The sequence below is a fragment of the Pundamilia nyererei genome, unplaced genomic scaffold, assembly GCF_000239375.1.
Source record: "Pundamilia nyererei isolate P.nyererei 1_Seehausen unplaced genomic scaffold, PunNye1.0 scaffold00107, whole genome shotgun sequence".
Lineage (NCBI taxonomy): Eukaryota > Metazoa > Chordata > Actinopteri > Cichliformes > Cichlidae > Pundamilia > Pundamilia nyererei.
Genome location: NW_005187508.1, coordinates 657890 through 680802, shown reverse-complemented (window position 1 = coordinate 680802; position 22913 = coordinate 657890). Strand labels below are relative to the sequence as shown.

Genomic DNA, 22913 nt, shown 5'->3' with positions numbered 1-22913 from the left:
GAAGTGTGTTAGAGGCACAGAGAAGGGGAGGGGAGAGTGTGTTTGCGCATACGTGTGTGTTAGGAGAGTGGGGGAGGGAATGTGAGTGTTTGTTTGTGTGTGTGTGTGTGTGTGTGTGTGTGTGTGTGTGTGTGTGTGTGTGTGTGAGAGAGAGAGAGCAAGCACGAAGGACTGTGTTTATGTGAAACCAAGGAGTGTGTGGGTTTCAGTGTGTTTTTAGTAGGGATAACAATCACATGTGTGACTGGTAAAGAGTGTGTGTGTTGGCTAGTTGTTTAGGATTGTGTTAATTGTGCATGTTGTCTTAAGAGTAAACATTATTTTTGGGAGGTGTGTGTCAGAGATGGTGCAGAAAGTAGTGAGGGAGAGAAAGTGTGTGTCTTTAAGAAACTGAGGTGTGTGTGTTGGTGATGAGCAGAGGGTGGGGGGGTGGGATGGGGGTTAGAGAGGGAGAGTGTGTGTGTGTCAAAGAGGAGAAAGCTAGAGAAGATGGAGGGTGTGTGTTGCACACAGAGAGACAGCACACAGTGAGTGAGTGTGTGTGTGTGTGTTTAAGAGAGAGAGAGCAGGAGAGAGAGAGAGAGAGAGAGAGGAAAAGAGAAGGGAGGGTGTGTGACAGGGTGAGGATGTGCATGCGTGTGTGTATATGTGTGTGTGTGCGCATTCACTTGCATGCGTGCAAGCTTTTGAAACAGCAGGGGAGGGTGAGTTTAAGTGTGTGCTGTGTATGTGTGTGTCTTGGAAACTGAAAAAGAAGGCTTGGTAGCTGCATATGCTGCGTGTGTGCGTTTTCTGTGTTTGTGTATTTGTTCTGGTAGGAGAGGTGTGTGTGTGTGTGTGTGTGCGTGTGTGTGTGTCCGTCCGTCTGTGAGTGTGTGTGTTTGTTCTGCAGTCAGTAAGAAAGGGAGGGGTGTGTGTCAAGGGGGAGACAGACACAAGGTTTGTGTGTGTGTCTGTATGTGTGTGTAGCTCCTAGACAAGGGCAGTATGTTTGTGTGTGTCATACAGAGGGAAGGAGAGTGTTTATGCATCTACTTTGTTTATGAAAGAGGAAAGGACAGTGTGTGTATGTGCGTGCATGCTCAAAGGAAAAGTATGTGTGTGTGTGTGTGTGTGTGTGTGTGTGTGTGTGCCTTGTGTGTGTGTGCCTTGTGTGGGTGGTATGGTATATGTGAGAAGGGGGAGGAGTGTGTGTGTGTGTTTGTATCTCTTTTATTATTGAGGATTCTGTGTGTGTGAGTGTGTGTTGGAGAGAGAGGGAAAATATTCTGCATGAAGGACAGAGTATATGTGAGGCTTTATTGAGTGAGTTTGTGCATGAGTGTGTGTGAGATTGTGCATAATCCAAATGTATGTGGAGCGCAGAAACAGTTGCGTGACAAGAGGTTGTGTGTCTTTGCATCTGCCAGCACACGTAGTATTTGTTTGTTTGTGGCTGAGAAAGAATAATGGGTCTGATGGAACATGTGTGTATGCGTGCCGTACAGTGGAGGAGAAAATAAATTGTAGCAGATATGCATGAGTTTGAGAATCTGTAATGTACAGATTGAATGTGTGCGTGCTTGCTTTTGTGTGTGTGTAAATGAGGGAAAAAGTGTGTGTGTGTCAGAGATGGAACATGAGACTGTGGGTTTGGTTATTTGAGAGAAACTGAGCGCTGGGGAGAGAGAGAGAGTGTGTGTGTGCTTCACTGAGCTTTTCTATGTGTGTGTGTGTGTGTGTGTGTGTGTGTGTGTACACATGTGAGCTTTGGCGAGAGGGGGAGGGGTATGTGTGTGTGCGTGCATGTGAGCTTGGCTAGAGAGAGAGGATATTTGTGTGCACTTTGTGTGTATGTGTGTGTGTGTGTCAGAGAGTGAGTGTGTTTGCGTGCCTGTAAGCCTGAGAGGGAGGGGTGTGTGTGTGTGAGTGCGTGTGTGTGAGCGCCTGTTTGCGTACCTCGGTGTATGTGTGTGGGTGTGTGTGTTTGTGCATGCATGTGGACTAGGGAGGGGGAGGGATGAGTGTGTGTATGTGTGTGTGTGTGTGTGTGTGTGTGTGTGTCCGCGCACATGTGGACTCTATGAGCTCTGTGTCTGTATGTGTGCTCACGCATATGTGGGTCTTGAGTATGGACTTGTTTGTGTACTTGTGCATGCATGTGGGTTGGCGAGAGGTGTGTGTGTGTGTGTGTGTGTGTGTTGGGAGTGAAGGAGGGAGAGAAGAATGAGAGAATCGATTGAGAGGGTGAGACAGGAATGGAGGGAGATATCGAAGGGTCAACTCGCCGAAGAAGTGGAGGTGAGACAGATTTGGTTGGCGAGAAAGTTCCCAGAAACTCAGTGAACCAGAACTGAATACACAGGCAGACGCTCAGAAGACCCAAAATAATCCAGCAAAATATAAATGGAGAAAAACTTTGGTTTTCTGGAAATAAGCTGCTAACCTGTTGGGAAGCTAAACCTGTCTGTCCCGAGTGGTTTCTGGCAGTATGTAGGCATCACTGCAGAGTCCCCCATGACTGCAGTCATATTCTGATAAGCTATAACTTCATCATGCTGTTGTTATTCTCACGTTGTTATTTAATCATCCGGTTTAGTTACCAAGTATCAGGGGTGTAACGATATTTGCTTCTTTGACTTTGTTTGCTTCAGCGCGCCCTGCGATCCACATAATTGCTGTCTGAAACTGCACCACGTGAGGCCAGATTGAAGTTTTTTTTTTTGGGAACGCACAACCTGTTTTTTGTTTTTTTTTTAAATACTGGCTGTTTGTCAACTACAGCGTGAACGCAGAGTTAGCCATCACAGCTGGGCACATAAAGTGCGATTTCTACTCATTTTTTTATTATGTGTTAACTCACTCCCCATTTTAACAAAAAAATTAACCCTTCTGTACATCCATAACCTGCAAGTGTTCTGCAATTTTTTTAATTCAGTTTTATTTATTTAACGCAAAATCACAGCAACAGTTGCCTTAAGGTGCTTGATGTTGTAAGATGAATACTATAATACAGGTCAGTGCAGTATAATGTATTGTGGCTCCTTAATTTAATCACAATCACAATTATTTTGGTCAGTATTAAGATCAATGGAATTATTTAGGAGTTCTCACTGACTTTGAATAAATAGTGGATTTGTTCAAATTTCAACTATAATGTAAGCGAGCTAAACTGCTGCAGCCAAGGAATGAATTTGCTGGTACAAGTAAAGAAGATGGCAAAGCGCCACAATAGTCGTTTTATCTCACTTATATTGCTTTCATGAATGAACAGTTTAATTGATTGCACAATCCTAGTGCACTCTGATTTCAAGCATAACAATTCCTGTAAAATGTATTCAGATTAAAGCAGATGGCCGAGTTCTCATGCTTACAAAAAAACATAAAAGTCTTAAATTTGTAACTCTGTTATACTGAGAGTACAGGTGCTATTCATACAGTGTACCTAGATCATTTATTTACTCTTTCTTATGATATGAAAAGCCTAGCTAGTTTTTTACGCTATGTCCGATTGATCGAAAATGTTTTGAGAACATGTTTGTCTGGCTCAAATTTTGAATATTTGGTTATTAAGCTAAGCGTATTAATTGTCAGTGTGCGACATAACACAGCAGAGTGTTGTCACAAAGCGCGTGTGGGTTGCTGGTTTTCACAGAGGATGTTATTATTGTAACGACTGGTCGGCCGCACGGTCATGTGGCTTTTTAAATTCTGTGATAAGTTGAAGAGCACAACTGTTGTGGAGGAGACGTTTCGGCTTTCACGCACGTTGAAACGCTCTATTGTGATTTGTTGGTGTTTACCGGGTTGTTTCTCTTCTTTTTCAGATTTATTTGCAAATCAGGGTTTGTGTGTTTGTTTGGCACAGGCACAGGGAAGATTAACAAGAGGAGGGGAGAAAATCTACATGTGTGAGTGCAAATGAAGGCGCTCAGTCTTGTTTTACACTATCATAAACACACAGACATGTGCACACAGTATCATGAGATGGGAGTGGAGTGGATCAATAGAAAGACAGTGGGTCTGGTTGATATCTCCTCAGTGACTGTCCTTCCCTCCCTCTGTTCTGTCTCTGTATTATTTTTCTCATTTGCTCCCTTTTCCTACTTTTCTCCCTCTCTGTTTCCTACTGCTTCAGTTTTTTCCTTTCTAGCCCTTTTTCCCTTCCTCTTCTGTTTTTTTTATTTCACTCTCTTGTCTGCATGCAAACACACACACACACACACACAGACCCACACACTCACACACATGCACGCACTGACAGTAATGAACACTTCAAAATCCAAAGCACGATCTTCCTATGGCCTAGTTTTAAAAGCCTCCAATGTCATGTGAGTGAAAAATAGACTGACGGAAAACAATATTGAGATGTGTGGTAACAGAACTAGCCCAGATTCTGCAGAGGCAGAATCAGTTTGGCTCTTGTGAGTTTGGCTGTTTTTGCGTTGGATTTACTCTGAAGAAGAAAATCTCACACGGCCATACTGGGCTCTCACAGGTGGCGGCATTCAGGCTCCACGGGGGTAATGGCACTCTCTTTAGTTTTGATCTGGGTGTCTCGAGTCCAAACACTCACAAGATGGCAGGCTCTTACTATGATTGATACAGTCATTATGTGTTGTATGTTGATTTGTCTCAGTTTAGTTTATTATGGCTCCTTGACACTCAACAGTACTTAAACTGTATTTATTTATTTACTGAATCTCTTTCTGGGGGAGGAAAGTGGCAGGCTGATTAGGATAATGTGGTATTTTCTCATTTAATGGCAAGTTTTATTCAAATTAAATATCACTTTGACCAGTGGGATTTTTTCCTTTACTTTAAACAATAATAAACCACACATCCCATGCTACAGCCATTTTCACACATGCAATGCAGCCCTGAACGCAGATTTATCAGACAGGGTGAATGTGAGAACGCAAATGTCAGAGGCACTGGGATCAGACACTGGCGGGTCTTTAACCTAGTAGCTCCTTACTACAAAGTCTTATGTGTAGCCGGATTATTCGAACATTGTCTCAGTCTGCAGCCGTTTACCCCCAATGAGCAGGCGTTGTGTGCTGCCTGTTGCATGCTCCACGCCGCCTCACCTAAAACCACACAGCGTATTATCAGTAGTGTGAATGCGTCTGTTTCCTGCTGCATGTGAGAAAGGACGGCTGGTTAAAATACCCTGACCATATTTGAAAGTGTTGCAAGTTCATTTGTGAAAATTTGTGACTTAAATTTGGTAAATTTTCATGTTTTCACACATGCAGTGCAGCCCAGATGGAGGTGCATGTAAGAATGCAGCAGTCTCAATAGCTTTCTACTATAGACTCTGCGTTATGTCTGATAACACACAGAACAATGTCTCGGATAATACTAATGCGATCGTGGCTCAAAAGTTGGGAGTTCGCCTTGTAATCGGAAGGTTGCCGGTTCGAGCCCCGGCTTGGACAGTCTCGGTCGTTGTGTCCTTGGGCAAGACACTTCACCCGTTGCCTACTGGTGGTGGTCAGAGGGCCTGGTGGCGCCAGTGTCCGGCAGCCTCGCCTCTGTCAGTGCGCCCCAGGGTGGCTGTGGCTACAATGTAGCTGCCATCACCAGTGTGTGAATGGGTGGATGACTGGATATGTAAAGCACTTTGGGGTCCTTAGGGACTAGTAAAGCGCTATATAAATACAGGCCATTTACCATTTTTTTATTTTAATGCCATTCACACACTTTGAATTATAGGATTGTGGAATGGGAGTAATATGTCCTTCTTCCCGCATGTGGCAAGTGATGGATTATTGATTATTTCAAGTAGTGAGAAACAGTCCAGTGAAGACTATCTGCTGTTGTGTGTTACACTTGAGAAAGTGTCCTACGTTCATGTGTGAAAGTGGCTTACATCTGTAATTTGTGGTTAGTTTTTCACTCTGTTTCTGATATGAAGTACACCCTAAAGTTTTTGAATCCTAAAAGTGCTGTTGGTGCAGTTCTGGGTGCGTGGTAATGTGCATGCTGTGCACATGATGGGACAATCCCAGTGCTGGCATCAGACTAATCCACTGATCAACAGGTGGTGCTAATGAGCCAAGAACAACAACAAGACCGTAGTGATTAATGCAGGGTCTAATAATTTACAGTTTGCATGAGATATGTTTTGTACGTGTTACTTTTTGTCTTTGTGGCCCCCTTCCACTACAGAAGAATCAAAGATTGAAAAAGCAGCATTAGAAACACATCCATTTGCCGCAGTGGACAGTTTTCATTGTTTTCAGCACTAAGTTTCACTGAACTACAAAGAGCTCTTTGTATGTTGTGACTGAAGTCTTCTCCATTGAAAGTATGAAAGCTGGATGTGATGTCATTGATTGTTCTCGTCATCACCAGTTCAGTGTTTTGAACCTGCATGTGACGAGAGAGGTGCAGGTCTGACTGTGAACCTTCGTGCTCATTGGTTAATTACTAATTAGTCTTTCACACTGTCTGTGGTCTTCTCCAAGGGCTGCACAAACAGGGGTAAGCCACATATTTTTGACACTGCCCCCTAGTGACAGCACACAGGCACAACATGTATACCAACCAGTATCTGGAAAGCTGTGAAGGTCAGTGAAGTATAATGAATATAATATAAGGATGGCTAGCTGCTAATTACTGGGGATGTATTTGCCTCTTAATTAAAACGTATTTGTTGCTCCCTGAGCCCTCTTTAATTTCTGAACCTGAATTGTGAGAAAAGACGATTATGTCCTCTTTGCCAAGAGTTTTGTTGGACTTGGACTGAGCGACTTCCTCAGAGTCAGTCGGTGCAGATCGTGTAAAATCCTAAACTCTACTAGATTTTCCTGTTGTTCCAGTCAAACACGGTGAAGAGCTGTTTAAATAACCATGTTCTACTTACTGTGCATTTTTGTTTGCTGATATTGGAGTTAGCCCTCCAATGTGGTCTGCATTGATTCATTAGGTGGCTATCAGTTTATTGATCATATCTGATTGATGTGAAGTTTGGCCAGTAGGCCAATTGATTAAATGATAATTGTGTGCTTTTGTGGGTCTGTTTGTTTTCTGCAGACGCGGCTGTGGGAGGAAGAGAAAAGGGACGCCCATGAAAGTCTTTGTAACGCCCACTGAGGAGGAGAGCGTGTCTGAACACAGGTTCAGCCCAGGTGTGTGTGTGTGTATTATTATTCTTACAGCAATGACCTGTGCATGTGCATGTTCATGTTTGTGTGTGATATATGTATCTGCATCTGTTGGTGTGTGTTTGTGACTGGTGTGGGTGCAGAGCATGTGACCTAGTTTTGTGTATGTGTCTGTGTGCTTGACTGTGTATGTGCTGCTATGTGCACTTGTGTATGTGCTGCTCCAGGAGATGGGGTGATGCCCTGTGTGTGTGCCCATGTGTTTCCCTGTGCACATGTTTGTAATCCTTTTATACTGACAGTTTCTGTGCTCTCAGGTGAACGAAAGGAGGCAGGAGAGAATAAACGTCCCATGCTGGACAGTCCTTTCTACAATTCAGAGCCTGCTCCTCATCCCTGGTGAGTGTAAATTAAATAGTACTTCCTTTCCATCTTCTAGACAAAATAAATGGTGACTAACCTTCATTAATTCAACTCAGAATTCACCAATCAGAGCAGCAGCATCTGTAAACCCTGGGTGGATGAACTCCTGGCATATTTACTGTTTTTTGTATTTTTTTTTAAACTTTATACATGACTCAAATGACTGATGAATTATAATAATTACTGTATATTCATTTTCTGTAAAGCAGCTACTTGTTTCAGCACTAAGAGCTCAGTCTGAGTGGAGTTTTTTTTCTCCTCCTCTTACCTCATGTTATGTATTTTCGTTGTTTTTTCCTACCAGCCTACCTTTCTGACATGTCTCCCCAATGTGATGTTTGTGTAAAGTTGGTCAGAAGGTTCCTTTGTAAGTGCGCATGCGCCATTAGCGTGCTGCCTGCTGTAACCCTAATTTCCTTCGGGATTAATAAAGTATTCTGATTCTGATTCTGAAACACAGCTAGAAAAGCAGAAACACAACATCTTTCCAGTCCTAAGAAAGTAGGAAAAAGCATAAGGACAGAACAGAATAATAAAAACAATATTATTTTAATAAAGGTGAATTTTACTTCCAATCCTCCACCTCCTTCATCAGTGGTCCATCGGAGCAGGCTCATGACAAGGTCTCCCCCGGACTCAAGCACGGCTCCTGCTCATCCTCTACACCAGCTCTGTCTCCAGCTGCTTCCTCAGCTGCAACACCAACGCCTGTCCCCGCCCCCGCCCCAGCCTCCGCTGCTTCAGCTCAGGCCCCCTCTCTGACCCCTGCGTCCACAGCTCCAGCTGCTCCAACAGCCTCCGCTCCGGCTCCGACAGCCAGCTCTTTCCCTCCCTCCCCTAACTGCCGTATCCGAGAGGTCCACTGCGGCAACCAGGTGCGACTGGTGGTTATTGCCATTCGAGACATCACCAAGGGCGAGGAGATCACTGTGGACTACAGCCTAACCGAGTGGGGCGAGAACCTGGTCAGTGTCATGGCATATATTACATCAAGACTTTTTCTCATCCTTAACCTCACATTAGTGCTTGCTTATGTTAGGGATCCTATAGACAGTCTAACAATGCAGAAAACCTGATGAAATGTTAGCGCTTGTTGCCAAAATTTGGTTCAAGGATTGACTGCTTTTTTCCAGTGTTTATCAGTCGCTCAGGGAGAAATTAGTTTTAAAAAGGTCTCCTCGTCAATAGTAGCCAGGATAGACCACAGCACAGTGCAGCCACAGGACATTTTGTTTTGATTGAGCGTAGCTGCTCATGTTTGCTTTCTCTTTACAGCTCAATCATCTACTTAGCCAAACCTATAACAAAACAGTGTTTTTATGCCTACATAAAAGAAAACTCCCGCAAAAAAAGGATCTGGGCTTACCCCAAAGGAAAACCACCACATTAAAAAAGTAATTTAGTTAAGAATGGAATAGATTTGTATTTATCTAGTGGTCAGGCATGGCAGACTTCATTTAAATAAGGTAACACAGACTTATTATATATGGGCCAATCCTCTTTCTTACATGCAGTCACCCCCAAAGAGCCCATTTTTTGCTAGGAAAAAGCTTCACGCTGTATGTAAAGGATGGACTGAGGCTCTGTGACATCACCTATTTGTTTGGTTTATAGTCACTGTTTTAAAGCCTCGAGCTCAGCTATGTGCGTAATGAGTGAGGGGTGGATCTGACTGAGAAACTACGGACACTGCACACTCATGCAGCTGCGTCTTGTCAATCAAATGTCAGATAGACCATAATATAGAACATGAGCCATCATGTTCATCTTAATAAGACCTGAAACTAGCGAGACCACAAATTTATCAAGATAATGTTTACTGAGGTTATGGATCGAATGAGAAGTACTTAGAAGTACTGGACTTATTTTTGCAACTGGAAAAGTGACTCCCCCTGCTGACCATAAGAAATAACGCAGATATACCGCAGATTTTTTTTTCAGCTGTGGAGACCACAGCCATCTTTTATATACACTCTTTGGCTGAAACTTCCTTTTAAGCTCAGGTGGAAATTCAGTTTTAAATCCAAACCCAACCGCTGGTTGAGGATAGGTCAAGGAAAGCCATTCACACTCTGAATATCACTGATGGCTTCAGATAGGCAACCATATGTACTCACATTCTTGGATCAGCTTCAAACACGTATCCCTGTTTCACACACACACACACACACACACACACACACACACACACACTGCTCACACATTAATGTTACACACACAAGCTAAGCAAGGCATGGGGTTACCATGGTGATGGTTGAGCTCCAGCTCGCTTTCTACCTATAGTGCTTAAGCAACAGTCGCCATGGTTATTGCATGACATCTGTTCTTTTAATGGATCTCATTAGATCAGATCAATTTATTCAACAGGATGATGATACCAGAATCCATTTAGGAAGATTAAATTGACAAAAATGGAGAAATTGACATCAGTGGCTGCAGTGGAGCCAAGGCGGCTCACGTTCTGTTAGACTTTTGTTATTGGTTAATTGATTTGCTCTGTACCCGGCATTCCAGCATGATTGATAATCCCATTTTAATTTCTTATGAGAAGCTGACAGTGTTTGAATGCAGGTCTATTTGAACTTCTTTTTGCTTGGCTCGTTATTGAGACTTTTGGCGTCATAATCAACCTTTGCGCCTTGGGCCAACTGTGGAGGGCTATCCTTGTGCTCTCTGAGTGACAGCTGAGTCTGATTGTGATGGCAAACATTAATGTGCAGCGTGCTGGCTGTTTTAATGTGAGTGGTTTGTGTCCCGCAGGGTTTTCGTGGTACTGTTTCTCCCGCGCAACATGACTGCAGCTCTGACACCGAGACCAACAATATCAAAAAGGTAAAAGAAAAACACCACTTGGTTCCTAAAAGCACAAACAGTGATGTAAAAAACAAAACAAAAAACCCCGCAGCGTTGTAATTTTTAAAGATGTGACAAGTAGACTTTGTGCAGCACATGTAGTTACTGGGTAGGAGGGGCTGTTTTTGAAGTCTACAAAGGAAAAGCCACATTAATTTTTTTAAATAGACACTTTTTGAGCACATATCCCAACATGAAAATCTCTGTTCAATCATAACTTCAAGCATTACAAAATATGAAGGTGCTTTAGAAGGTGCTTAAAAGCCAGAGCTTGTCTTCATAAAATCATCCCTTAAGTTTACTTATTGAACTTTTAGATCAATAAGTAAACAAAACAAGTTGTTGTGGCAAAACTAGTCAGCATGAATAAACTTTTAAATTCTATGTTGAATTCTAGGTGATGTCATTCTGCAGTTTAGCAACAGTTAAAAGTTAAAATCTCCTTTTCCTCCATACAAAGGCACCAGGGACTTGTGGGTAGTGTAGTATTTAGATCTGTCAGCCACACCCATATAAAGGGCAGAGAAAATGTGATTTGCCAGGAACAAAAGTTTTAAAAATGACATTAAAACCAGAGGATCATTACATTAGAGTAGGGGTGGGCAATCTCAGTCCACGAGGGCCGGTGTCCTGCAGGTTTTAGATCTCACCTTGGGTCAACACACCTGAATCACATGATTAGTTCGTTTCCAGGCCTCTGGAGAACTTCAGGACATGTTGAGGAGCTAATTTAGCCATTTAAATCAGCTGTGTTGGTTCGACGACACATCTAAAACCTGCAGGGACACCGGCTCTCGTGAACTGAGATTGCCCACCCCTGCATTAGAGTAATTTCTTGGTTGTCTTTTCACATATCCCTAAATTACTTTCTAAATATGAATGAAATTTTTTTTGTTAAATTAGGCTTATAAAGTTTTCTCTATACATTGTAAGTATTAAACGAAAGCAAAATGGGTATTTTTTATATTTTCAACTCATAAAATAATAAACTGGCAATGTCGTACTACTCCTTGATGTTCACATGTTTTACTTTCATTGCTATAATAGCATTTTCTGCAAAAACACAGTAAGATAAGTAAGATAAGAGCATAGTGGAGTGTATGGTAACTGATAAATAAAAAACATTTTTTACTACAAGCCACATTTACCCATTCACTGATTCATAAAGAGCATTATTTTATGCCTTAAGGTGCTTTTTTCTATGAATCTCATACTCTCACTCCAGTGGCAATTTGAGGTTCAGCATCCTGCCCAAGTTGTTTTCCATTGCAATAGAGGAACATTTCAGTGTGGGTGGGGTTGTTATAGCAACACGGCCAATAAGTCCAGTGACGTCATTTGTATGCAACGCAAAGGCAACAGTGGTGGACATCAAGTTGATGGTACACCTGCTGCTAAACGTCTGTAGCTCTACGTTGGACCACTGTTTTAGTTCGTGTGTAACAACTTCCTCTCATTGCTGGATTTAAAAAATGGCAGGTTTGATTTTTGTAAAGAAGTCACTCTTATGACTCATTCACTGACGTCACAGTTTTGGCTCAACTTAGCTCACTTGGAACCCCGGATGAGAAGGTACTAAAACAGTACCAGGTACTACCAGTTAATGGGGAACTCTAAAAACTGAGTAGAGTCAAGTGAGTAAAACTAGTGGAAAAGAGGCTGTTGTGCCATGACAGCGTTTCACTAATCAGACTAACAAAAGTTAAACATGCCTTTAGTTGGGATATATTTATGTGAGCAGTGACATTTCAGTTTCATTGGTATGATCTCTAACAGTAATTCTGCCAATAAGTGATATAGTGGACAGCTTTGGAAAACAGCTGTGACTTGGTAGCTCTCAGTGTTTTACAGCAGTTAAACAAGAGCTGCAGTCATGAACTAAAAGCATCTCAGCTTGGCAACTTGTAGTTTTGTTTTGTTTTGTTTTTTTCCTGCACATATTGATCCTCAAGGTTTTATCAGTCTTGCCTATTAAAAATTCTGTTGACTCTAATGCATTTATTCAAAGTGGATAGGATAAAAGTTAGGAATATTTTTGCAGATCTGTACAACACATATGTCTAAAGGGAAAAGAAAAAGGGTTCAGGAAGGAAATAACAAAGGTTATGAACTTCAGAAGACTTCAGTTATTTGAAAGTGGACAACTTTTGTGGTAATTTTATTACTACTGTTAAAAAAAACGCAGGCTAACACTTGTTGTTGTTTTTCACGTGCAGGAGGAGGAACCACTCTCCCTGACCACCCAGCAGCAGCAGCGGCAACAACAGCAGCAGGAATATGTCACCCCGTCGTGGTCCCTCTCCCCGTCATCCTCGCCCATCTCCCATTCTGATGCTAGTGACTCAGATGCTGGAGATGAGGACAACTCTAGCCCGCGTGGGCGTGCGATACGCCGGCGAAAGAAACGTCGAGGCACTCCTTCAAAGAAAAAGACCCCCCATCGGACCCCACCGGGGAGGCCGCCGCAGGTCTCCCCGTCGAGCGGTCCTCATCACAACCGTCTGTTTCCTTCATCCCATTCTTCAGCGCAGTCTTCCCCACCCTGCTCGTCTTCATCCACTTCTGTGTCCTCAGCCAAGCCTGTGTTCAAACCTCCAGGTCCTTTGGCTTCCAACACTACATGCAGTGTCACCGCGAATGTCTCCAGAGGAGGAGTTTCCATAGACTCCATGCGCCAAACCTGCGAGTACTGTGGACGCCACTTCCGCTCCCTGGGCCGCCACTTAGATAAACACCATGCTCATCAGCCCGATGTTTGCTCCGCACTCGTCGAGCGCTACACGCAGATGCCCCGTCTGCAGGCACAGAACTCGAACCCGGCCTCAGCTCACACGCACACCCAGCAACGCTCGAAATTGTCACACGCTACAGGACAGAGCCGCGGTTCAGATCTATCACCAGGCAGCGTTCAGGATCTCTCCATGTCTCCGCCCACTCTCATGTCAGGTAACCAATCCCCTGCTCCCTCCAGTAGAAACTCCACCCCTCCTGTTCTGACTCCTCCACGAGGACAGAATGCAGTGCCGGTGTCAGTGCTTAAGAGGAGCCCGCCTCCTGTGGCTCTGACGCAGTCCAAGAAGGGAGCGATGAGGAAGCTTAAGAAAGAAAGGCAGGTGGAAGAGGAGGAGGAAGGCATGGATGAAGATGAAGAGGATGTGGAGGTTGTGGAGGTGAAGAGACCAATAGACGAGGATGAAGTAGAGCTGGTGTGCCCTCAGTCCTTCAGCACCAAGTTGGCCAAAGAGATACAGCCACCAAAAGAAGAGGAGGATGAGGAAGAAGAGGAAGAGGAGGAAGAGGAGGAGGAAAATGGGGTGATGGAGGTAGAAGATGAAAGTGGGACAGAAGATAAGGAAAAGGACTTGCTGAGGTAACTTAGTCAGTGAATGAGTTGTAAAAGTTAAGGGCGTTACACACTGAACGCATTGCGTAAACAAAATTCAGAAGCTGACATGAAGCGATGATGAACTCACAACAAACTCCAAACTATTTGCCTCTGATGCCACCTAACTACACTGATAATCACAAATATTAATTATGTTGTCTGATAACATCAGCCTTCGTTTTTAATTAAATTTTTCATTTACTTTCATTATTTATAAAAAAAATAGCTGAGATGTTCAAATGTACCAACACTGTCACTAAAACCTGCCACAATGTTACCACAAGAGGAGTCAGTCTGATCTCAGCCATATACGGCAGCTAACATAGCAATTAACTTCATTTTTTTCCTAGGATTTCTATAAATCTATAAATATAAAAGAAAACAATCATGTGTCTGTTGCACTCTACACAGAAAGATATTTGTATTCACTAGAACTTTACATTTGTGCTCAGCCACCTTCCTGTTTTATATTAATATAAGCAGGGTACAACCATATGGCAGCCAGCTGAGTTGAGTCCCCTCAAGTAGTCCTCATTGACAAAGGCTCATTCAGGCTGATGCTATAGTGGGAGCCTTTCTGTATTTATAAATTAAAGAACAAATAAGTTACCTGCAAACCTTCAAGAATATTTATGAGAGTGACTGCAGTCAGTCCAAGTCAATATTTGGTTTCCTGTATCGATACAGTATCGCCACACTATGCTGTATAGATTATTTTTTTTTTACCTACCTACTCCTTTTTTTTGCAGTGGTTCGGGGCGTCACCACATGCTGCCCCTGCTCTCCTCGCTGTCCTCTCTGGTGCTGTACCTCCGCCGGCTGCAGCACTCGGCCTTCTTGTCTCTCTCTCGCCAGCTGCAGTCTGCCGAGGCCTGGCGCCTCCTCTGCCACTCCAGCCTGGCGCTCCTTATCCTGTATAACCGGCGGCGTGAGTGTGAGGTCTCTAAGCTGTCCATCAGTGAATATCGGGCCCGTGTTACTCCTCAATGCCCTGTTCCTGTTCCACCTGGTGCCCCTCCAGCTCTTACCCCATTAGAGGCCTCCCTGTCGCCCTTTGAGCGCATGGTGCTTCCTCACCTCCCCAGAGTCGGAGTCCAGGGTAAACGAGGACGTGTCCAACCCCTCATCCTACCTCCTCACTGTGAGCCCTGTCTGGAGCTTCTCCTGCAGACACGGCAGGATGTAGGAGTTGACCCTGCAAACCCATACGTTTTTGCTCGACCCTACCACTCTCCTGCCACGCCACTGCGTGGCACCGATCTGCTGCGCAGCCTCGCTCGCTCCAGCGGTACCCGCAATCCCCGCGCCCTGACCCAGACCAGGGTTCGTCGACAGGTAGCGATCCTAACTCAGCTGCTGCTTCTCGGGGAAGGAGAGGAGCCCGGACAGCTTGGAGGCAGCGCTGTGGAGAGGCTCGAACACTTCCTTGAGAGGGAGTACCACGTGACGCAGAATTGTGCTGGTATTGGCCAGGACCCAGGCCTGATGGGCAGAGTGGGCCGGGTCGTGCTGTGTGGAGAGAGGGATGGAGTACTGTTCAGAGGAATGAGCCTGAACCACATCTGTCTGGAACTGGATGGTGAGATGGATGGACCACTCGTGAATGAGTGATGTTTTGTCCTTGGATTGTAACTTTTCTTTCAGTTTTTTGTGAATGATTGAGTGTGACTGCAGTTTATTGGAAACAAACATTTTTAACATCAGGCTGATGAAGTTCTCTTCTTTGCTCTTTTCAGTCATGTCAGGAAACTCTGCAGACTCTTACTCGGAGGGAGAATCTGAAGGGGAGAATATGAAGGAGAAGCCTGAGGTGCACGCCCCTGCTCCGGCTCTGAATCCTACACCCACCCTGCTGTATGTCAGGAAGGGCAAGAACAACGGGAGGGTCGGACGACCCAAGAAGCTCAAGAACAACCAGCCACCCCCTCCGCTTCCTCTTGACCCTCCACCCGCAAACCGCAGGAGAGGCACAGGTCAGCCTAAATCAGGTTTATTTGTGTGTCGAGTGTTATGTGCATTTGCACAATGCAATGAGATAGTTGTGTGTATACGATTTAAAAATAAAAACACTCACACCTAACAAGAAAATTGAAGCCGAATGCATTTATAACACCATTATTAGAATATGAAAAGGTGAAATGAGGAAGAAAAAAGGAGGGAAAGAAACTTCACAACATGAATGGTTCAAGCTGTTTTGTTTGTCAGAGAAAGTGAAGCCCAAGGTGAACTGGTGCATCTTTATCCCAGTAGGGAATATTCACTGGTTGAGTTACAGGAAATAAAAGCTCAATGTTGAAGTCACAAACATTTGATGTACCAAAGGAGCTTCAAGAAGTTGAAGGTTTAGGAGGTGCAAATAATTAAGATGTTTCGTATTTGAAGTATCTTTAGTTCAGTTTTATTGGAAAGTAATGGATATATTTAGGGGTTTGGGGAATGATAAAGCATAGTATTGCAAATATTGTAACAATACCGACACCAAATATTGCTACTTTATTAAAATAATAAAAATTCTCTGGGAATACTATAACCAAGAGGGCATCCAACACTCAACACACTTAGCGTGACAAAGCTATCTCCTCATTTAGAGTAAACTAATAAATCAGTCACATGAGGAAAAATAGGATGTAACCTCCTTGCATCTACAAAAAAATACATAAAAGAAAATCAGCAGCTGCCTGGTAAATGTATTGATGTTTTCTTTTTCCACATTCTGGGACCAATCGCAGTTTGTGGTGACTGATTGGTTGCCCAGAGCTTGAGAGTGGTGGACACCCAAAACCATTTTTGTTCACAAGGCGTTTGCACAGGTCACCTGATAGGAGGAGACCTTTCTGCAAACAGTCACAGTCTGACTTGGACTGACTGCAAACAACCTCAGAGACTGTCAAAGGTGGCCTGGTAGCACGTAGCACAAGTGGACATGGTTGGTATCGCTGCACAAAGGATGCAAAAAACACACCAAGCTGTCCCTTTTCAGGACATAATTTTTTACATAGAAATCAGTAGTGTCTTAGTTAATAGCTCCAAATAAAGAGCGATCTCAATAAACAGCAGTTGTGGAATCTGATGGGCACAAAATGTTTCTCTCAGTTTGTCACCAGTCATTTTTGTCAAGTTTGATTTGTTTGTTATTTTTCTGATAGAAGTGCTTCCTTCTCTAGAGCTGACTTAAGTGGTAATGAAGTGTTTCAGTTGCATCACTCCTCATTAAACAGTGTGTTGTCTGTTATGTGTGCAGTTGATAAAGAAATATTTTGTCTCTTGCCAAAAAATTAGTTGTGAGATTATTCTCTTTTAGTTAATTTACAGCACATTGTAATTTAACTGTACTGGCAGTAAATTTACAGTCGTATTAAGTTTACTTTTAGTCATAGTTCAGAAATCTGTGGATCTTCCAGAGTTTCATCACCAGATCTTTATCTTTATCAGACTGGACCTCAGTTTTTATGCTAACATGGAAAAGAAATGTCAGAAAAACAGAAATGCAAACGCTCTCAGCTCTGTATTTTCTCCAGTTCAGCCATAAGCTTTGATTCAGAGTACGAGCTCTAAAAAATCATTTAACCTCTAACTCTGTTCCTCTTTTGTTCACTGCAGGAAAGCGAGGCGTCCTGAAGCGTCCCTGGTCAGAGGCTGAGCGCGCTGCAGTCGAGGAGCACCTGACCCAGAACATCAATGAGCTTCGCGTTCCCGCCAAGGCTGACTGTGAGCGCTGCCTGCAGCAGTGCCCCCTGCTGGTCAACAATCACCGCGACTGGCGAGCCATCAAGTTCTACTGCCACAACCGCATTCAGCTACTGAAGAAGAATCAGCGGCGTGAAAGCGAACCCCAGCCCCTCACTGTCTGCTGAGGGGGCGGGTTTTGGGTGGGTTGGGAGCCCGTAGGATGTTTATTTCGGTGCAGCTGATCAGAGCAGAATCTCAAATGGTACCTGCTGCCCACAAAATGCACTAATTTTGAGAGGACGGTCCTAAATTTAACACCGCTCTCTGGCAGTGCGGTTTGTTTTTGACGTGGCTTCTAATTTGGCACCTGATGGCATTTCATTTTGAGCCATACAAAAAGAAAAATTTGTGCCGCTCCATTTCAAGGTCTTAAAATTACACTAGAGTATTCGTGGTGGTCCTGGTTTTGACGGTTTCAGTGGAAGTCTTGTTAAAAAGCAGTGCGCTTTGACTCGGGTGCCGTTTGAGACGTGCCGTGAGAGACCACAGCCTGTGCTGTGTTGTACATGGACATTTTTTTTCCTTCTTCTTACATGGATACACTAAACTGAAATGTAAACACAGGAGGAAACCAATCCCTACAGTGTTGTTATATGAACGTTGTGAAGTAGCATTAGTGTTTTCTGCACTCGGAGACGTTAATAGGACAAATGGCCCGCACTCGGGGGCCACACTTTCCTTCATAGCGGCTTTATAATTAGAATAGACCTAACTTCTGCTAACTGAGAAGAGAATAGCCAGATCTGTCCTCAAACAACTGTTTTTTTCTTTTTTCATACAACTGACTGTGCAATTCTGTTCGCATAATATTTGGACCTTAATTTCCATGTGAGGTACTAGACGATGAATGAGTTATGCTCTTGAAGCTACTATAAAGTTGTTGTTTTTTTAATTAATTGAAATGAATCTTCATTGTGATGGAGACAATGGGTTTCATGGCAGCGACAATTAAACGGCCTGTGAATGTTGTGAAGTTCTATTTGGATACCTAAGATGTTTAGTTAAATCACAAAGAGCTGTTGTGAAGCCTGTTGTCTTTCACGTCAACTGATACGGATAAATATTTTGCCCTGAGCAACTCTTATGTTTTAGCTATGATTTTGTGTCTTTCTGCCCATTGCACATTTTCATTCAAAGCAGTAAAAAAAAGGTGCTATAGGCCAATAAGCTGGATATCACTTTATGTGTGGAGAGGAGATTTCCCTTGGTTGTGTTAAAAGTTACTTAAAAAATGGGCATTTATCAGAGGAGTGATTGTTCTGTGGCGCCACTTTTGTTGCATTGTCTGTCTTGTCCTTTTCAATGGCTAGAGCTCCTCCTCCTCTTTCTCTGTCCTTTCCCAGCCACACTACACAGTTTGCAGCTCGACCAGATTTTTATTTTTCAGTGTTGCTGGAAATCTGTGTCCATCAGAGTAAAACCTCCATAAAACCTCAAAATGGATACTTGAAGTAATTTAAACCTTTTGCAGAATCTTTGACCTTATCTCGCTCTAGCCTTGCCAGTTACATTGTACATAACAAATATATTATCATTGAGCTAACTGGTTGTTTGTGCTAGGCATTATGTAGCTTTCTCCATTTACAAGGTGTTGCTATCTGTACATAAGGCAGTTTTGTAAATACTCTACAGAGAAACAAAGAAAAAACACAATGTATGACATGCCTTGGTTATTGTGTTATGTTTTTTCTTTTTTATAAGTCTTATAAAAACTTAAAGATCTACGATTTGTGTTGTGGTTATTTAAAAAGCTGAAGTGTTTTATTCTGTTGGAAAAGAAACACTAGAAACACTAATGTCACCGGGTCTTAACTCAATGAAACACCTACACTTACAGGCCACTTAAGCACAGTAGTGTGAAAAAGTGATTGCACCCTTCCTGAGTTCCTATTGTTTTCCATGTTTGTTACACTCAAATGTTTCAGATGAAATGAATTTAAATTTAAATATTACACAAAGATAACACAAGAAGGTGTTTATAATTATGGGGGGGGGGAAATCCAAACCTACTTGGGCCTGTGTGAAACCTAATAACTGGTTGGGCCGCCCTTAGCAGCAACAACTATAATCAAGAGTTTGTGATAACTGGCAATGAGTCATTGGCAATGAACTGCCTTTATAAGGTCATGCCACATCAACTCAATTGGTTTCAGGTCAGGACTTTGACTAGGCCGCTCCAAAGGTTTTTAACTGTTGGTATGACGTTAGTTTTCTGAAAAGCTGGAAAAACGTTGCCTCGTCTGATGAGTTTGAGGTTCTGCTGTGACATTCAGATGGTAGGGTCAGAATCTGGTGTAAACAGAGCACTGTTTATTTTTATTTATTTATTTTTCGCCTGTCCCGTTTGGTTCTTTTGCCATCAGAATTATTGTCTAAAAGCAAAGAAAGATGCCCAACAGATTTACTTTCCCAAATTTGATTCATCCTTGCTTTTATTGTTTATTTTATTTTCGCTTGCTACACACGGGATAGACATGACTGGGGGAAAGAAAAGGGAGAAAGAAAGAGGGAAAGAAAAACAGTGGGGAAGAGGAACGGTGATAAAGGGCAAAAAACAAAAACCAACAAAACAAACAGACAAAAAATACATATATCAATCACCTGGATCACCTGTTGAGAAAGAGAAAAAAAGCAAAAAAAAAAAACAGCAATCATCGTGATGATCTATGTGAATACTAAATATTGAATATTATTGTGCCACACGTTGGATGGACAGCGCACAGTGTGCTTTGAGGTAGGAGCCAAAAAGGGTGTAGTTTGTGTGTGTGAGCACCTGTGTGTACACCTGTGAGCATGGACGCGCTGGTTTTTAAAAGGTTCCTTCATGTAATGATCTGCTAGAGGGTGTGGGGAGCCACAGCCCCGTCCTCCAGGGCATGAAGCAGGTATGGAGGAGATCCAAGCCCCAGACATCCAGAGGCCCTCAGCGCACAAGAGACCAAGGAAGACCAACGGAGGGGCAACCGTGCCGGAGCACTGTTTAAATTCCACAGCCTACCTGAGAATTGTTGCTGACTGTGCCCATCCCTCCATGGACACAGTGTACCGATCCTCTGATGGCTGTATCTAACATGGGAACACGTCATGTCACATAGCTCAGAAGCTCTCAAACTGTTTATAAACAAGAAAATGAGCTGTCTGTACTCAAATAGGCTTGTCGGTCACCAGATATCAGTCCAATAAAGCATCTTTGAGATGTACTGGAATAGGAAATTTAGATTACAGATGTGCAGCCTACAAATCTGCAACAAGTGTGTTATTCTATCATGTCAACATGGGCCAAAATCCCTGAAGCTGGTCTGGCTGTGCCTGCTGTTATTATGCTGTATGGTGTGTTTTGTTTTTTTCATTAATCCCCTTCTATCCCATAAAACACCACATGCACTTCACTATTAAAGCCACTAGATGGGGATGTTGCTCCATAAACGGTAAAACGAACATATAACCAAGAGACGCACACACTAAAGATGTAGTTGTGAAGCTGAAATATGATGTCTTATTTTACAAGTTTATGCTGTAGAGGTGGCCTAGAAAGCAGATAAACTACCAAAGGTGACAAAAGTACAGACATTTTGTACGTTGTGTTAAAAAACACCCAATACTCAAGAAATCGTCAGAAAGTACAGTCTCTGAAATCAATCAAATTAAGAAAGTAGCTTCCTGAAAGACAATTCTACCATTACCTTTAAATCCAACCTCTCCTTTTTCTCTCCTGTCTTTTCTTACGTCTTTCTCCATCTCTGAGTGAAGTTAGCTCACACTTTTTTCCCTCCATGGAGCTTTAGCTAGCAACACACTGCCACAAACTGCACAGGAACAGTTTGTGTGTTCGCTGATTATTTTTTGAGCTGATAGAAACGTTATGTTGTGTAGAAACATCACTGCCTTTATGCTCATTCCTCTTCTGTAGCGCTAGTTAGATGCTGTCTACAACATACAGACAGCCGCACTCGCCTCGGCACACTTTAACCCGCACAAACGCCATTAATGGTAGTGCTAAACCTAAAGTAATGAAAATGTAAGAAGTAGAAAATACAGATATTTGTGTTAAACTGTAGGAAGTAAAAGTAAAATAAATACTCAAGTAAAGTACAGATATTTGAAAATTCTACTTAGGTACAGTATTTATACTTCGTTCCTGTACTTAAGTATTTATTCTTCGTTACTTCCCACCTATATAAACTGCACATTTAATCCATGAGATTTTAAAAACTTTTTCATTATTAGACTGGGTAACAATAAAAAACAACCTTTCCTTATTTTTTGTGTGTCTTTGTTGATAAGAAAAATAAACCTTCCTGGGTTTTTTTTTAAATTCCACCTTTTCCAAAGACAACCATCAGACCCTTTCATAAACAAAAAAACAAAAAACAAAGCATCACACATGTTAGCCAAGGTGGTTAGTAAGAGAAAACTTTTTTCTTAGGATGATAAATCACATTATTCTCAGTTACTTGCTAATGTTACACATATCTGTGCATGTGTGCAATAACACACAGATGACAACTGATCTCAGAGCAGTGAAAACAGAGCCAGCGGCAGCTCAGCTACCACTCTGATTTCCTGTCAAATTTCCATTGAAGTCCAGATGTTTATCCAAAATGTGCATGTGCAAATAACCAGGATCAGCTGGTGGCCCCTCGCCTTGCTCAACTCAAGCCTTGGTTAATGTGAAACAGACACACCCATAAAGAAATGACAATGCCAGAGACAGTGACCATAGAAACCTGCTCCTGAAGACAATATTCAACTGTGGCCACAAGATGGAACTAATTTACTGGGTGGTTGCAAACAGGCAACAGAGAGAGATGCACACAGAGAAAGAGATCATGTTTGCTTTGGTAGATTTTAAATTATATCTATTTTTCGATTTCACAGGACAAGCACAGCCTGCTTTGCTTACCCAGAACACCACAGTAAATTACAATACTTGCAGTAAAGTAATTACACTCTTCACAGGATAAGAACCACAAAGTGCTTCACAATAATATAAAACAGATATACACAAAACTGCACAATCGAAGATACAGCAAAAATCTAGTTAAAAGCCAGTCTAAATAAATGAGTCTTAAGCTGATGTTTAAAAGAATAAATGCAATGAAGGCAAAGCATTCCACAACCTGGGGGCTACAACTCTAAAAGATCTCCTCTGGTCTTAAAATGTGTTTGTGGGAGTACCAACAGCCTTTGATTAAGTTATTACAAATATGCATCTAATCAAAACACAGAGAATATATTACTGCCACCAATATGTTTAGCTTTTAACTAAAAAACAAACGTATCTATAATATTCACATCCAAATCATTTGTTTCTTTTGAATATATATTTATGGTAAATTCAATGTCAGCATAATGCACTATGGAATTTGAAAATGGATCTGCAGAGAAAGAGCATTCAGAGATATGGAGTCATGAAAAAGTTTGCGACTGCT

At 42.6% G+C, this 22913-nt stretch overlaps 1 protein-coding gene across 2 annotated transcripts in view; it reads left to right on the top strand.

The window, feature by feature from the left end:
- Positions 1 to 19205, top strand: part of LOC102208173 (serine/arginine repetitive matrix protein 1) — a 20787-nt gene extending 1582 nt beyond the window's left edge. Inside the window, exons 1-9 of one of the 2 annotated variants that reach the window (XM_005741098.2) lie at positions 6534 to 6554; positions 7021 to 7115; positions 7409 to 7490; positions 8110 to 8479; positions 10275 to 10346; positions 12584 to 13737; positions 14502 to 15331; positions 15489 to 15725; positions 17353 to 19205. In XM_005741098.2, coding sequence (XP_005741155.1) covers positions 7055 to 7115; positions 7409 to 7490; positions 8110 to 8479; positions 10275 to 10346; positions 12584 to 13737; positions 14502 to 15331; positions 15489 to 15725; positions 17353 to 17606 — 3060 coding nt within the window. In that variant the 5' untranslated portion in view covers positions 6534 to 6554; positions 7021 to 7054 and the 3' untranslated portion in view covers positions 17607 to 19205. Of the gene's footprint in view, positions 1 to 6533; positions 6555 to 7020; positions 7116 to 7408; positions 7491 to 8109; positions 8480 to 10274; positions 10347 to 12583; positions 13738 to 14501; positions 15332 to 15488; positions 15726 to 17352 lie in introns of those variants that run through there. The other variant, XM_005741097.1, reaches the window with a different exon arrangement.
- Positions 19206 to 22913: the final 3708 nt, after the last annotated feature.